Source organism: Notolepis coatsorum (assembly GCF_963971535.1).
Source record: "Notolepis coatsorum genome assembly, chromosome: 18".
Lineage (NCBI taxonomy): Eukaryota > Metazoa > Chordata > Actinopteri > Aulopiformes > Paralepididae > Notolepis > Notolepis coatsorum.
In genome coordinates, this window is record NC_140182.1 from 20,301,982 (window position 1) to 20,318,299 (window position 16,318).

The window sequence follows — 16,318 nt, forward strand, 5'->3', positions numbered from 1 at the left end:
CGCACCTAACCAGACACTACCATTATAAGCTAGCTTTTATTCTCTCCACCACTTCTAACCACATTGACATTTTGGATTCATTGAGACCCAGAATTCTTGCTGTAGATATTTCATGGTAAATTACATCGAGATATGTAAGAAACCAAACTTTACGGCACATTTTTTCCGGTTGAAACCAGCGTGATGCGATCAGCTTTTTGGCTACTGTGATACCCGATAAAACCAATCTCTTTAGCTGTGGATTCACTGCAAACTCAAAAACATCATTCAACAGCAATACCGAGGGGTGTACAGGTATATTCCAAGATACGAGTTTTGATATTTGTTGGGTCACATCTTTCCAGAATGCCTTAACTGGTGAGCAGTCCCAATACATGTGCATAAATGTCCCTTCGTCCCCATTTGTACATTGGGTGCATTTGGAATCTTGTTTGAGCCCCATTCGGCACAGTCTTATAGGAGTCAAGTATGTCCTGTGAATATAGTTAAGATTGATTTGTTGATGATCCGGGTTCCTTGATGTAAGTCGGACATTTGCCCAGGCTCCTTGCCAATCAAAGTCATTTTCCAGGTCTGGTATATCCCTCCTCCAGACAGAGTCAAGTTGGAGGGTTTCATACGAGGACGTTAGTAATTGATGATAAAATTCTGAAACAAAACCTCTCGATGTCTCTCTTGAGTAGAAGAATTTGTGGTATCTGTGGTGTTCAATTGGTCTGTCTAATGGAACACCGTGAGACTTCAAACATAGCTGTTAATAAAGTTTTAAATCAATTAATCAATCAATGCCGTTAGAAAATCAGGATTTCTGCTATCGATACGTGCTGGCTTTTCAACTGAAGCGGCCGCGCGCACTTATCCTGGGTCTCAAGTCTGGTTCGAGTTAACGAGACTGAATCCACCTTCGAGGAACAGGAAAATCCCGGCTTCAAACATCGGGTTAATTGAATCTGGATAATGGGACTCTTGATCGACTTAGTTGAACCAGGTACGGGGAATAGGGCCCTGGTCTGCATCCCCTTAACAATTGTGTGTATTGAGCTGTACTGTATTGTACCCATTCTGCAATCTGTTAATACAATTTTCAATCAATCAATCAATCAATCAAACCTTCAAAACCGCTCTCAAAGAGCACCTACGGGAGGCTGTAATTCGAAACTGGCCCCGGTAAATGTCTGTTAATAAAATGTTCAATCAATCAATCTGACTGGAGTAAGCACACTTAGTTCCCATAATGTTGTCATGTTCCTTTAAAATAGGCACTCATACTTGATTAGTTCCAACTAACTAATCGAATTAGAAAGTTATTTAGATATACTAGAGTGCCACTGAAATTTACTTTCACATCATTCTGCAAAAGTAGAAATTTTCCTAAAATTTGCCACAATTGTTTTTAAGGAAGTAAGGAAAATGCTAATTGAATTGTCTGAGATCGTTGAAAGAACATTGTATGTACAGTTACAGTATGTTTCCATACATACATACCTCTATTAAACATTTGGAATAAAATATGTTTCATGTTTAATATAGGTCAAAGACTATGACTGTCCTTGTTCTTCCCCCAAACCATCTCAGGAATGCACTTTGATGATGTGATTTTGATTAGTTGATTACATTTTCTTTACTTGGACTCTTGGCTAGTTATGGTTTTTGGAGCCCTATCCCTATTTCCTACTTGCCAATGATGTTGTTGATTGGTAGAATCCTTTCTCAGCACAATCCATGCTGTTCCTCATGCTAACTCCAGATAGTTAACCATAAAAGAATGCTAAGTCAATGGGGTCAAGTTCCTGTCTGTACAAGATGACTGAAGACAACTTTGTGTGTGTGAGCTTATCCCCATTGAGTTGGCATTAGTTTGTCGTTAGCCTGAGCTAGTATAAGGAAAAGCAATTTATACGACAAACTATTTGACTGTAGTGTTTACCTAAACCTATTGTGAATGAAGCTAACCATTCTGCTTGAACAAATAGTAGATTTACTGAAATTAGATTTTACATTATTAAAAAAAAAAAAAAAGAAAGAAAAAAAAAGTCCCCTGCATGTACAGAAAGCATGGGAATGCTGCAACGGCATAATATTGAATTAGGCTTTGTGGGTTTATAAATAGCTAAAAGGCTAATAGCTTTTGGGTCACGTTATTATTATTGAGCCAGGAATGCTTCTCGACTGGGACTGAAAACGTAGTCAAAACTTGCATTATACGCGTATGTACTTGATTGGGTGATTTGGGTCACGCGCTACAAAGCATGAACCAATCCTAGTCGTGTGCGTCTGTTCGGTGATCTGGAAGCCCCGCCCCCGAGTAGACCCCGGATACCCGAGTCCCCCCCCCCCACCCGGCTCATATAAAAGGTAGCAGATACCCCTGGCCGTCTCTCGGCTGCCCCGTTTTCATTTAATGGTTCGGATCTGCGAGAGGAAAATGAAGTTCCTAGTAGCTGTTACAGTCATTGTGGGCTCAGTGATCTTCCTCCTGTTCCCGAGCGGCTCGGACGCGGACGAGAAGAAAAAGGGCCCAAAAGTGACGGCGAAGGTAATAATAATAATAATGGTGTAGGCGGCGCGGCGAGGCAAGCTGATCATGCAAACTAATCAAAGCTAAACGCTGAGCTAGCTGGCGTCCCGTTATTAGCATTATTAGCAACTGCTTTGCTTTGGCATTTTAAAAAGCCACGTCACACACACACCGCTTGTTTTCCAGTGGATCATCAACCCCAGAGCTGCCAAAATGGGCCTTGGGTTAGGCTCTGTTATAGCTAGCTGGATGATGTGTTCGATACTGTTATTGTTAAGTAGTCTTGACTGTGGGGCTGCATTAATAATCCATACTAGTCACACAAATGCGTCCAATGAATCCACCCATGTAACCTTGAGATATCGTTTGCATTCGTGACTGTAAAAATGCGACCGAGTTGCACTTTGTCAGTGGCCCTGCTGCATTATGTGTTTAAAGCCTGACTTGTCGAGTAGGGTATATCTGCAGAGCCGCAAGCCCAACGTCTCAAACCTAGTCCAAGCCACGAAGCCCCGCCCAGACGTTGGGCTTGCGGCTCTGCAGATATCCCCTATTGACTTGTCAGACTCACGGTGCGCGATTTTGGCCACGTCTACAAATCAGGAAGCTATGAGCCTATTGGCTCAGCAGCAACGGAGAGGAGGCAGCCATGGGAAAGTTATTCTTTCATCAATTTGTAATGGGAAAGTTATTCTTTCATCAATTTGTAATCAATGTGCAACCAGCCTGATTTGAACAAACAAGCCGCACAACCGGTTTTTGTATTTATTGATTTACAGTACTGTATATTTGCATATCGTCTATGTCACAAATGTAACAGTACTATATACCAACCTGTGTATGTCCCTATGCCATAAATGTCATGCATGTTGTGTGTCATAAATGTCACTATGAATTGAAAATGGGGGACCCTGATGTAAACAAGACGCGTGTCTTTCTCTGGTCTGCATCCCCAGACAATTGTGTGTATTGAGCCGTACTGTATTTGTACCCATTCTGCAATCTGTTAAATAAAGTTTTTCATTCATTCATGTTCCCAATCAGCCTGAGTTGATCAACACTGGAAGAACGACCATGCACTCATGACATTATGTGCTAACTAAGGCATGCCCTGAATCCCAAATGGATTTGATTGGTGTAGGAAACCGGGAAAAATCGAATGATTATTTTGTGTTTGTGGTAGTTGTCAGCAGATTACCCTACTTATTTTCTTTCACGATGAAATTATAAAATTTCTTTGCCTTCATTTTTATTTTTGTATCTAAATTCATAGGTATACTTCGACATGAGAATTGGAGATGAAGATGTCGGAAGAATTATTATTGGAGTGTTCGGGAAAACTGTTCCAAAAACGGTTGACAACTTCATCAGCCTGGCAACTGGGGAGGTGAGATATTAATGAGCGTGAATTGGCAATAGCTGTGACCTTTTTGGTGATGGAACACTCCATGTGGCTTAGCCAATAGCCAGTTGGCGTGGAACACACACTCCATGCCAAATCACACTGTACTTTTGCACTGGAAAAAATAAATATCGTCCAATATCATTATACTGTCAAAAATAAGAAAAATGTGATGCCATATTTTGTCCATGTTGTCCAGTGGTCACACTTAAAAAAAAAATAATCCAAGTCGTCACAAGATCATAATCGTTTTGCACTTTACCACAAATAATAAAACGTCAAGAAGAATTTATGATCATATTCATATTGTGGTCTTCTGGTTAGTTGGTTATCACTGATTTGGTAGAGAAGTGGATTAAGAATGCTTGTGGAAATTAATAAATTTAAGAGCTCGAATAGATGCAAACAACCGCACAACCTGGCATGGGCGCGTAGATGGAACATTTTTATTGTACAGTCATCAAATTTTATTGATTGATTCACGTTCCCAACTATGCACGTTTGGGCTCAATGCACTTTGGCGCACCAGCTTCTTGTGGCCTCCAATAACAACCGATGGAGAAGGGATGCTCTGCACCTGTGTACTCGGCTGTTCTTTAGGAGTATATCAATATGGATGCTCTGCACCTGTGTACTCGGCTGTTCTTTAGGAGTATATCAATATGGATGCTCTGCACCTGTGTACTCGGCTGTTCTTTAGGAGTATATCAATATGGATGCTCTGCACCTGTGTACTCGGCTGTTCTTTAGGAGTATATCAATATGGATGCTCTGCACCTGTGTACTCGGCTGTTCTTTAGGAGTATATCAATATGGATGCTCTGCACCTGTGTACTCGGCTGTTCTTTAGGAGTATATCAATATGGATGCTCTGCACCTGTGCACTCGGCTGTTCTTTAGGAGTATATCAATATGGATGCTCTGCACCTGTGTACTCGGCTGTTCTTTAGGAGTATATCAATATGGATGCTCTGCACCTGTGCACTCGGCTGTTCTTTAGGAGTATATCAATATGGATGCCTAAATCAAATCCCCCAAATGAAGTGGCTGAAGCAGTCCGTATGTCTGAGTTCAGTGGAAATGTTTTAGTGGTTTTGGCTTTGTACTCATCACATTGGATCACATGTCGTTTGACTCTGTACTCGTCACATTAGATCACATGATGATTTAGTCTTAATGACAATGAACAATGACTGAGGCTCTAATTTACATGCTATACTATGTTATTTGATACTTATCTTGTCTAGCACAGTCTCTGGAGCGTAACAGTAAGAAGCATTTTGTATAAAAGTATTCTGTACTTCTGTATGACCACTAATTAAAGAAACTTACACTTGAACTTGAGGTCAGACTTTCAGCTGTAATTTCAGTGTTTACATCCATATATAAGGTGAACCGTGTAGGAAGTGTTTACATAGTCTCCCCCCATTTTTGGAATCTAAAAGTAATTGTACAAATTAACATAAACTTAACCTCTTCTTAAGCACTAGCTATATTTTCAGAAAATTCACCTAAAAGTGCACACCCAAGTAAATGGAAGATTGCTCCACTTCTACAAGGTCCATTTGCATGTTCTTGGCATCTAGGGACATCTATGGCCCTCAGGCAATATTATAAAAAGAAATATATATATATATATATTACACAAAATAATATTTCTGTATTGTTTGTTTATAATTTAGAAGTATTATATTTGGACTTATGTAAGCTCTATACATGCCAAGCCGTGCATTAACCACATTTCCCTGGTGGCTGGTATGGGTTACTTTATGATAATTGGGTTATAGGAGTAAACATTAGACATGGTACAGTACACACGGTTTAGTGCTGTGTGTAGTTCTGTCATCGACCTGTGAGCTCCAGTGACCTGTGACCTGAGCTCTGAGCTCTATGCATACAACATTCCAACATAACTTCACTGTCCATGGACCACAGCTCTAGTAACAACAACAAGTGACACTCGTTAAGACAAAAGGCCCAAAATTCAACACCCAAGTGCTTTATTGGGTGTTTATTTGATCATCATTGTTGTTTGCTAGCTACACAGAAGGTGCAGTTAGTGAGCTCCCTTGGGAAGCGACATGTCTGCCTAGTGTCCCCAACACCAGACTATGAATTGAAAATGGGGGACCCTGATGTAAACAAGACAAATGTCTTTCTCTGGTCTGCATCCCCTTAACAATTGTGTGTATTGAGCCGTACTGTTGTATTGTACCCATTCTGCAATCTGTTAAATAAAGTTTTCATTCATTCATGAAAGCAGCGTAATGAGGAGAAGTGCAGACGGGCTGATCTGTCTGGAGTCACGATAATGTTTCATTAACAAAACGCCATGGTCACAAAGACTAAGGGCGACCAAGCTTTTGAAGTAGTGGCCCCTAGGCTCTGGAACGAGCTCCCCCAGATCTTGAGAGCCTCCCCCTCTGTGGCCCCTAGGCTCTGGAACGAGCTCCCCCAGGTCTTGAGAGCCTCCCCCTCTGTGGCCCCTAGGCTCTGGAACGAGCTCCCCCAGGTCTTGAGAGCCTCCCCCTCTGTGGCCCCTAGGCTCTGGAATGAGCTCCCCCAGATCTTGAGAGCCTCCCCCTCTGTGGCCCCTAGGCTCTGGAACGAGCTCCCCCAGGTCTTGAGAGCCTCCCCCTCTGTGGCCCCTAGGCTCTGGAACGAGCTCCCCCAGGTCTTGAGAGCCTCCCCCTCTGTGGCCCCTAGGCTCTGGAATGAGCTCCCCCAGGTCTTGAGAGCCTCCCCCTCTGTGGCCCCTAGGCTCTGGAATGAGCTCCCCCAGTTCTTGAGAGCCTCCCCCTCTGTGGCCCCAAGGCTCTGGAATGAGCTCCCCCAGATCTTGAGAGCCTCCCCCTCTGTGGCCCCAAGGCTCTGGAATGAGCTCCCCAGGTCTTGAGAGCCTCCCCCTCTGTGAACTCATTCAAGGGTCAACTAAAAACCCACCTGTTCAGGTTGGCGTTTGGCCGCGTACACACGTGATTTAGTTTCTTCTGTTTTGACCATGCCTGTTTTTTATTTTATTTTTATGAATTGACCTGTTCTTTGTTTTTTAAACTGGTGAAGCACTGTTTTTTACACAGTTTTTACCTTGGATGTGTTTTTATTTTGTGTTTTTATTTTACGTGTAAAGTACTCTGTGCATTTGTGCTGGCAAGGCCGGGTGCTATACAAATAAAGCCATACTTACACAAAGTAAAAAATGTATCTGACAAAACACATTTTATTTTTTTATTCACTTTTTCTCCTGTTTTTCTCCCATCCCAATTTAGTCGTTATGTCAATTCCCCCCTCCCCTTCCTGGTCGTTGCTCGCATGTGCCCCCCACTGGTCGGTCTAGGGAGCCCTGAAGTCTTATCAGATGCTTCCTCCGAGACATAGGAGACAGCCAGCAGCATCTTTTCACCTGCCACCGCGGACTCTCATTGGCGAGGTGTAACGTGTGGGAGGTCACACTACCTTCACCATCTCCCTCCCTCGCTGTGCAGGCGCCCTGACCGACCTGTAGGAGTCGCTGTTTACAACGACCAGAATACCACCCCACCGGCTTCCCTCCCGCTGACTCTGCCAATTGAGCCAGTAAGACGGCCGGCCAAGCCCAGGGCAACGCTGACAGCCGGATTCGATACCAGTGTCTCTCGCGTTGGTGACGAGCGCTTAGTCCGCTGCGCCACCCAGCCGCAAAAACACACATTTCTGACGAATAAAATCCATGAGATGCTAGTTAGACGGAAATAGAGCCAGACATACGAGAGGAAATGCTGCGTTGTAGGCAGTGTGTGTGTGTGTGAGAGACTAAAGTTCTTTTGTTGTTTTCTCCATTGACCAGAAAGGATTTGGCTACAAGAGCAGCAAATTCCACCGAGTCATCAAAGACTTCATGATCCAGGGTGGAGACTTCACCAGAGGAGACGGCACTGGCGGTAATTTGACACCTACACACCAGTAACACATTTGAGAGAATTCCCCAAATTCTCAAATTTGAGAAAAGATGTATATATATATATATATTTAAAAAACAGTTTGTGCAAAAGTAGATATTTTCCTCAAATGTATTGCTCCGTTTTGAGCTCTTGGGTGAAGGACATACAGTCCTGTTGTGTTTCTCTGTTTTGAGCTCTCCGGTGAATGACATACACAGTCCTAGATGTGACAGGCTGCCTCCTCGTGTACAGGAGGGGACGCCTGAATACTTTGGGCAGCCGAAGAGTGTTTCCGCGTCTCTGATTGGCCAGGTCATTTCTGGTCATGTGACATGTACGCCCAATCGTGGGACCGCAAGTTTCTACACTGGTTAAGCTTAGGCACTCGTTCGAAGTTGGTTAAGGTTAGAGTTTGTCTTAGAGCATGGCGATAGAACGCCTGCCCTGATTCCGACGGTTAAGCTTAGGCACTCTTTCGAAGTTGGTTAAGGTTAGAGTTTGTCTTAGAGCATGGCGATAGAACGCCAGGTAGTTTGCAGGCTGTTAGACCCGGAAATAGGCACAGAACTTGCTGTCCCACGATTGGCGCACATGTCACATGACCTGGCCAATCGGAGCGCAAAACTCGAACGCGGAAGCACTCTTCGGCTGCCCAAAGTATTCACGCGTACCGGAGGGGACACGTGATGCAAGGCTTCTATCCTCCCTACAACCAGCCAGTGGGGGGCATATGCGAGCAACGTTCAAGACAGGGGAGGGAAGAATTGGCACGATGGAATTGGGATGGGAGAAAAATAGAAAGAGGAGAAAAAGTGGATAAAAAAAAAAGTATGGGAATTACGTTGTGCTCATCACCTTAGTGTCATAAAACTGAAGGAACACGTATCCTTTTTATAGAATAGCATATTTAATTTCACGTAAGAACAGATTCGGTTTCTTCGTCTCGAAAGCACAACCTCTCCGAAAATTGGGTCAATCTCATAGAGATGCACAGTGAGCACTGACTCATCGACACAGGAAGACCACCAAACAACACTACAGTTACTGTGCCATTGGAGGCAAATTCAGAAAACTCCACCCCAGTTTTCTACCCAGAAGACGGCCACACTGCTTCTTTTGACTGCCTCGTTTGAGATTCGGTGGTGGTTGGAAAACTTGGAACACAATTTTTCTTCATTAACGGATTATATCTGAGCCTATAGGTGGCAGTTGCTCATTCCAGAATAAATCAGAGCCTCTAGGTGGCACTCTACACATATTGTAGAAGATCATCTGCCCCACATGGTGTTGGGTCATCATGAGGAATGGGATTTTTCAGAAGTGCTCACTAGATCCTAGAAGAGCAAAGTACATTTTGCAGGCTATTCCATGCATATGGTGCGGAAAACATGAAGGCCTTCTTTCCTAATTCAGTCTGAACTCGAGGACCAGTCCCGTAACCCACATGTTCCCTGTTTTCTGGTTAGCAAGACGGATAAATAACAGGAGTTTACCCAGAATTCCTTTATAGTTAAAAACATAGAAATGACTAAGCCAAAGTCTTGACAGAGCGGGCCAATTGACTTTGGAATACAATATACAATGATGAAAGAGCCATAATACAGTATCCAACATATAGAGACAATGGGCTGATGCATTTATTAGCGCATCTGACCGCATCACCTCGGTCAAGAACCGGCAAGAACATTGCTTGAACCAGTCTGTCTCTTTGACATCAAGAGAAAAACGAGACTCGTTTCTAAAATAAAAACCTCAATTTCAGCTTTTTCGCCCCAGACTCTGTATATGAGGTTTACGAGAGAGGTGGTCGTCAATTAAAAATAGTTTTTTTATACAGCGGAAATGTGGGACAAAAAGGATGCACCTTTTTGAAATGTTTCATTTACACACTTGTTTGTGGGCGGGCTAAATTAGTAAAAAATCAGGAGCCAGAAAATAATGGAATTTGAGAAACTAAAAGTGAATTCATAGGCCCTACTGTAACTGTACCACTAAATAATTTAGCTTCTTTCAGTCCCGACGGCTTCTCTCTCAAAGGCACTTTGTCTTATTGTGCTTTTAAAGACCAAATGGGATGGAGACACGGCTCCATTCTGTAGTTTCATTCTCTACTGAACTCTTGATGATGATGATAATAATAATAATTATTATTTGTAAAGCTGACTTGATGATGATACAGATTCAATACAGATTATAAAACTTAACAAGTATGCGTAATTTGCTGTATTTCGTGTCTGTAAAAGGTTTATTCACGTTGATGATGTTTCTAACACTGGAGTAGAAGTTTTATTAAGATTTTCATTGGGTTAACATTCCAAAATGTGTGTAAACCATCTACAAATCAACTCTTCAAGAAATGTGTGTTAAAGGAACACGCCAACTTTTTGGGAAATTAGCTTATTTGCCATCTATCCTGGAGTTGGACAAGCAGATACATACCCTTTTCTTCTGTGTGTGCATGCATTAGGCTTAGGGAACAGCCGCACTGTTAGCCTAGCTTAGCGTCATTCACTGGAAGTAGTGTGCCAGTGTAGATACAAGATACTTTAATGCCACACAACGATGGTTGGTGGTAATTGTTTGCGGTACAGATTGTTAAGCACTGGTTACATCAACATCAAACATCAAAACGCCCCCCTCCCACCTCCCAATCCCCACAATAAATACATATATACATACAGGACAGTCACGGTAACAGTGTCAGTCAGTGACAGATCCTTGCCCGTCTGTGCAAAGGGGGGCGGGCCAGGGTGTTCAGTGTTCGGACTGCTGTGGGGAAAAAACTGTTTGTGAAGAGTGTGTGTCTGGTTAGAATGGACCTGTAGCGACCTGAGGGCATGTGCTGGAATAAGTGGTGTGCTGGGTGAGAGGATCGTTGACTATTTTACCAGAGCGGGTGACTGTGCGTGAGGTGTAGATGGAGTCCAGAGAGGGGAGGGGGCAGCCAATTATTTTGGAGGCTGTCTTAATGGTGATGCGTTGGAGTTTGTGTTTGGTGTGTTTATCAGTGGAACCGTATCAGACTGTGATGGATGAGGTGAGGATGCTTTGTATTATGGCAGTGTAGAATTGGACCAGCAGCAGCCTGGCAAACAGTCACGAAATACACTCTAAATACAACTCCAAAACGTTCTTGTAAACATGTTGTGACCTGTGTATTTACCACGTGGAGAATTTCTTTTTGCCATTTTCGTTTTCTAAGCAGATATATACTCGGGCCATGTTTAGACGGAGAGAGTCTCAACAGAAACCGCAGAAGTCGTCTTGCGGTCTCACTTTTAATTTTGCATTTAGACTATTGTTTCGGGAGGGAATTCTTCGTGCAGACGAGGCTGTAAAAGTGTAGTCGACTCGAGACGACGGAGCCCTGCTACACTGCCTCAAGTCGTTGAGACAACCAAGCATGCTGTGAAGACCCGCCCTACTCTGTCTCTGATTCGCAGACTGTGGGTGGGGGAATGTGATTGGACCAAAGCAGAGTCACACACAGACAGTGGCTCCAGTCCAGTCACTAATAGTTGTGATAGCCGCTGGACTGATTCGTGTGTATTTAAAAGTACTGCCAATGTAGCCTTCAGGTGATCTCCGTGGATAGAATCAGACATGCTTGTTCGCTTTGTTTACGCTTCTAGGCTACTGGCGCATGCCTGTGACGTAAGCAGTACGCGGCGAGAGCCTTGAGAACCCTTTCGTCATCGTTTTATGCGGTTTGACTGTTCAGATGATAGCGCAAAGGTGTATCGTTTAACTTTTTTGCGGATTCTCCCCGCAAAAGCGCCGTTGCCGTATGAACAAAAGGCACATCCGAAAAGAAAAAAATTCCGGATTCACCCGCGAGCGTTTCCGTCTAAACATGGCCTCAAAACTTGAACCACGGCTGCCTGGGCGCAGTGATTTCATCACCTCAAAAGCCCTGTTAGATGACAAATAATCGAATTTCCCAAAAAGTTGGCGTTTTCCTTTAACATACCTCACATGTAGAAACATTTATGGATTGGGGCTTTAACGGTTTTAAAGATCTTCATTTAAAGTAGACACATTTCAGTAATTTTCAACAATATTAATATAGGAGAAAAACACTAATAATGCATTCTAGCAACCTCTATAGCTCTCTATTTCCGTCCTGTTCTCAATGGGCTGTTTCTGTACCTGTAACGAGAGCGCTGCTTTTATCATACAAATACAATATCATATATCTAGCAGTGGTGCACGAGCCTGTACCATCGAACAAATTTCAGAAGATTTGCGCACAAGCTGCCATCTTGTGTACACGTATATTTTCATCAAGATATCTTCACACGCACGTTATTGACTATGGTCGATTGTGGCTTCAATTCCGAAGGGCCCATTTCAAGAGGGAGGGTTCTTGTCGCAGCTGAACTGCAGAAAAGGCACAATGCACATATTTAACATATCACTGCTGGCGGGACAAAACCTCCTAACTCCATATTATTATTATAATTTTTCTTTAACTCAGTAGATCATCCTCCATGTGTGTGTGGTTTTACAAAATCTACACAATGGGAAAGCATTAAACCAATCATCTGTCTAAACCTCGTAACTCTATTCGCCCTCAAATCTGTTAGTTTTTTTTTCATCTGCTGAAAAGTTGGGTTTTTGGAGTTATGAGGTTTTGTCCCACCAGCAGCGATATTATCATTCTGTAAAACAATGCAATACACTGGAAAATGCCATTTCTACAATGTCCTTTTTTTTTTTTTTTAAGAAGGCGTGGTATTGATTACATGCTTCCCCCTCCTTTTTCTGAAGGCAAGAGCATCTATGGAGATCGCTTCCCTGACGAGAACTTCAAGCTGAAGCACTACGGGCCTGGATGGTTGAGCATGGCCAACGCTGGCAAAGACACCAACGGCTCCCAGTTCTTCATCACCACCATCCAGACGCCGTGGTTGGACGGCAAACACGTTGTGTTTGGAAAGATTTTGGAGGGCATGGTGAGTCTCGAGTGTCCAAATGCAATTTGTCCTATTCACGTCTTATTGTCCCCATATAATCACCGCATTAACCTATATGAGTCTGTTGTTGGGCTACTTAACCATCACGTATAGTGGACGACAATGAAGTAGAGTTTAGTTCGGTGGCTTAAATAGCATCGGGTTCACTAGCTAGTGTCTGTGTTTCAAATTGGGGGTTCGTGTTCTTCGGGGTCCCACCAGCGAAATGGGGAATAGTTAAATCTAGTATTTTATTCACTACTAGACGTTGGCACGAAATAATGTACAAGAATGACCATCTGATCATAGGATGGGGGCACAGTCTCATCAAATCTGGGTCCATGAGATTTACACATTAATTTGAGGTCCTTGACATTAACAGGTTTGAGCAGCACTCTTATATTATATATATTATATTATATTATATTATATTATATTATACTATACTATATCAAGGTATAGTTACTGATGCTGCTGGGGCTGATGTATGCTGACGTATAGGACCTGTGGTAGCAGACAGCTCGGGCTGACGTATAGGACCTGTGGTAGCAGACAGCTGGGGCTGACGTATAGGACCTGTGGTAGCAGACAGCTCGGGCTGACGTATAGGACCTGTGGTAGCAGACAGCTGGGGCTGACGTATAGGACCTGTGGTAGCAGACAGCTCGGGCTGACGTATAGGACCTGTGGTAGCAGACAGCTGGGGCTGACGTATAGGACCTGTGGTAGCAGACAGCTGGGGCTGAAGTATAGGACCTGTGGTAGCAGACAGCTCGGGCTGACGTATAGGACCTGTGGTAGCAGACAGCTGGGGCTGACGTATAGGACCTGTGGTAGCAGACAGCTCGGGCTGACGTATAGGACCTGTGGTAGCAGACAGCTGGGGCTTACTGAGACAGTACGAAGGCCGAGAAGGAGACTCATGAGAGAAGGTTTTTTGAGACTGTAGGAAGGCAGAGGGAGACGCAGAAATTGGGTTCTTTATTGAGACGGTAAGAAAGGTATAGGAGTTTTTATTATTTAAGTGGGAATGTCGCCCATTTTAAGAATTCAGGACAGTTCAGTCAGTATTTGTGAACCTGCACCAGTCTCTACTAAAGCTAGAAATCGGAGAGAATTTATTGGTGGTAAAATATGGGGCCTCTCCACTGACTTTATCCGGGCATAAAATGTTTGAGCTCTTACCCAAATTAGGTTTTAATTCTGGTTCAGACCATCAAGCAATACTAGGATATAATCCTAATTGTATGTATGTATGTATGTGTATGTATGTATGTTAGGGCTGCCGCGGTATTGATATTTTCCTTACTATATATATAATATTGGGTTGATGTCGGTTTTGTTTCATCAATAAATGAGGCCGAATACACAGTGAATCCATCCTTTTCTGTTTATTACACTTGGTGCTGTCGCAAACAAATCCTGAATGAAATACATCCTTAGCGAGGCAGTAAAGATGGCGGCGTTCTGTTTTTGTTCAGAGACTCCAATGTGTGACGCGTCTCTCTTCTGACCAATCAGTGGTCTGCAATGTTTCACATGACTTTTCTGGTACCACTTCTACCCAATAGGGTCACTTGGAACCGAGTAGGGTATATCTGCAGAGCCGCAAGTCCCAACGTCTGGGCGCTACTTTATTATTATTAAAAAAATCAGCGGTGATGCGGTATTCAGCCCAACTCTGCGGTGGGCGTGATGCAACAGCGATACCCCGGTAATGCGGTTATCGCGGCAGCTCTAATGTATGTATGTGTGTGGTAGTGTAGTGGTATGTATGTATAATCCCCTCCAAATGTTTTGTTTTAGGAGAGAGATAGCGAGGATGCATTTCCTTCCACTTTACTTGATATCACTCCGGAATCACGTTTCAACCAAGTCACTAACATAACGTTGCTGTCATGAGCCTGCGCTATGGTAGCCTACAAGTGATAAAATAAATAAAACGTCCAACTCTCGCGCAACGACTCGGCAAACAGTTGCGCGCAGGCCGCATTAACACTAAACGTTGATGTCCAGTAGGGGGCCGCAAAATATCATCCTGCGGGCCGTGAGTTTGAGACCCCTGCTCTAGAGTCTTCCTACATTTACAGAATTTAAAGGAATGATTTCCGATCAATCACTGTCAACTTGCGACAATTGTTTTAACGGATTTTGTTGAATTTCTATTGTGTTATGTGACTTGTTTATTTGTCTATTTTGTTGATTGTAAACTCACCGTTGCTGTAAATGAGGGAAACCTCAGCTTCCTAACGAGTTGAAATAAAGGTTTGAATGAATGAATGAATGTTATTAAGCTGTCCGTCTCATCCCACCAGGATGTGGTGAAGAAGATCGAGGCCACCAAGACAGACGGGCGGGACAAGCCTCTTAAAGACGTCTCCATCCACGACAGTGGCGTGATCGAAGTAGAGAAACCCTTCGCCATCGCCAAGGAGTAAAGTGCTGCTGCCTGAGGGCGTGGAGATTAAAGGACTGGGGGGGGTGGTGGGGAGAGTGCGGGCCGCCGTGTTACCACTAACAACCCGGTGGTCCCGACTGAAGGGGCTTTGGGTTGTCCGGCGGCCCTCGCTGTCCCAATTTTATTATTTTGTTTTCTAATAAGCGCCAGAACGGCGCCGTTATCAAGATACCATGATGGCACACATTGGGTCCATTTACCAACGAGCATTCCAAGTTGCACTTGACTGTTCTCGGCGTTTTTTGTAAAAAAAAGAAAAAAGGAGACCAATATGATCAAGAGATATTGAATAAAGGTTCCAAGTTTTGTTAACCGGTTGTCGATGATTAATGATTTATTGTGGTGAATTACATTATTTTTATCGTAATGATAATGATGTAATATTCTGTGAGCGCCCTACATTACAATGTTTGTTTTAGATATGAAATGACTGGGCTACAAACGTTACAGGCGATGTTTGTTTTAGATATGAAATGATGATGATGATGATGAGGCTCCAAACGGAACACTTTGAGAGAGTATTTTCAGCCTCCCCCAATTTCAGTTTTTAGCTTTTTGTATAAAATTATTCACCTATGACTTTTCAAGGTGCTATAGATATTTATATGGAGTAATAATTTTTAAAAGAGTATATCCATCCACAGAGCTTTTAGATGTGGAATAAAGGTATTCTTCCCAAACATTTTTTATTAATGAATTGATCATTTTCAAAATGTTGGCCTGTCCAAAATGAATGTTTGCATGTTTCAAGAGTTTATCCTGTCCTTACTTCCTATTTCCCCATGTGAATGCCCCTGATTGGATAAATGACATGCTGGTGCTCTAGTGCGACATCTAGTGGCTGAATGATATCTATAGCACCTTTTAGAGACTGCAATACAAATATCACCAAATTATTTTATCAGAAGCCCTTTACATCATCAAAGAATGTTCAAGCTGTGACCATGCTTGGCACATTTCACTAGTACACTGGGTCAGTACTGTGTATGTGATGGATCATACTGGTCTGCGTTGTGTTTGATGTTAAATGAGAATGTCCCGAGGGGGAGTCGAACAGGGGGCTCC

General features: G+C 43.2%; 1 protein-coding gene across 1 annotated transcript; it reads left to right on the forward strand.

Annotated features, from left to right (window-relative positions):
• Positions 1–2,334: 2,334 nt before the first annotated feature.
• Positions 2,335–15,565, forward strand: ppib (peptidylprolyl isomerase B (cyclophilin B)). The gene is made up of 5 exons (XM_084334640.1): positions 2,335–2,536; positions 3,792–3,905; positions 7,747–7,840; positions 12,611–12,795; positions 15,111–15,565. Exons 1-5 carry the CDS (start codon positions 2,402–2,404, stop codon positions 15,231–15,233), a joined length of 651 nt encoding a protein of 216 aa, XP_084190766.1. The 5' UTR covers positions 2,335–2,401; the 3' UTR covers positions 15,234–15,565.
• Positions 15,566–16,318: the final 753 nt, after the last annotated feature.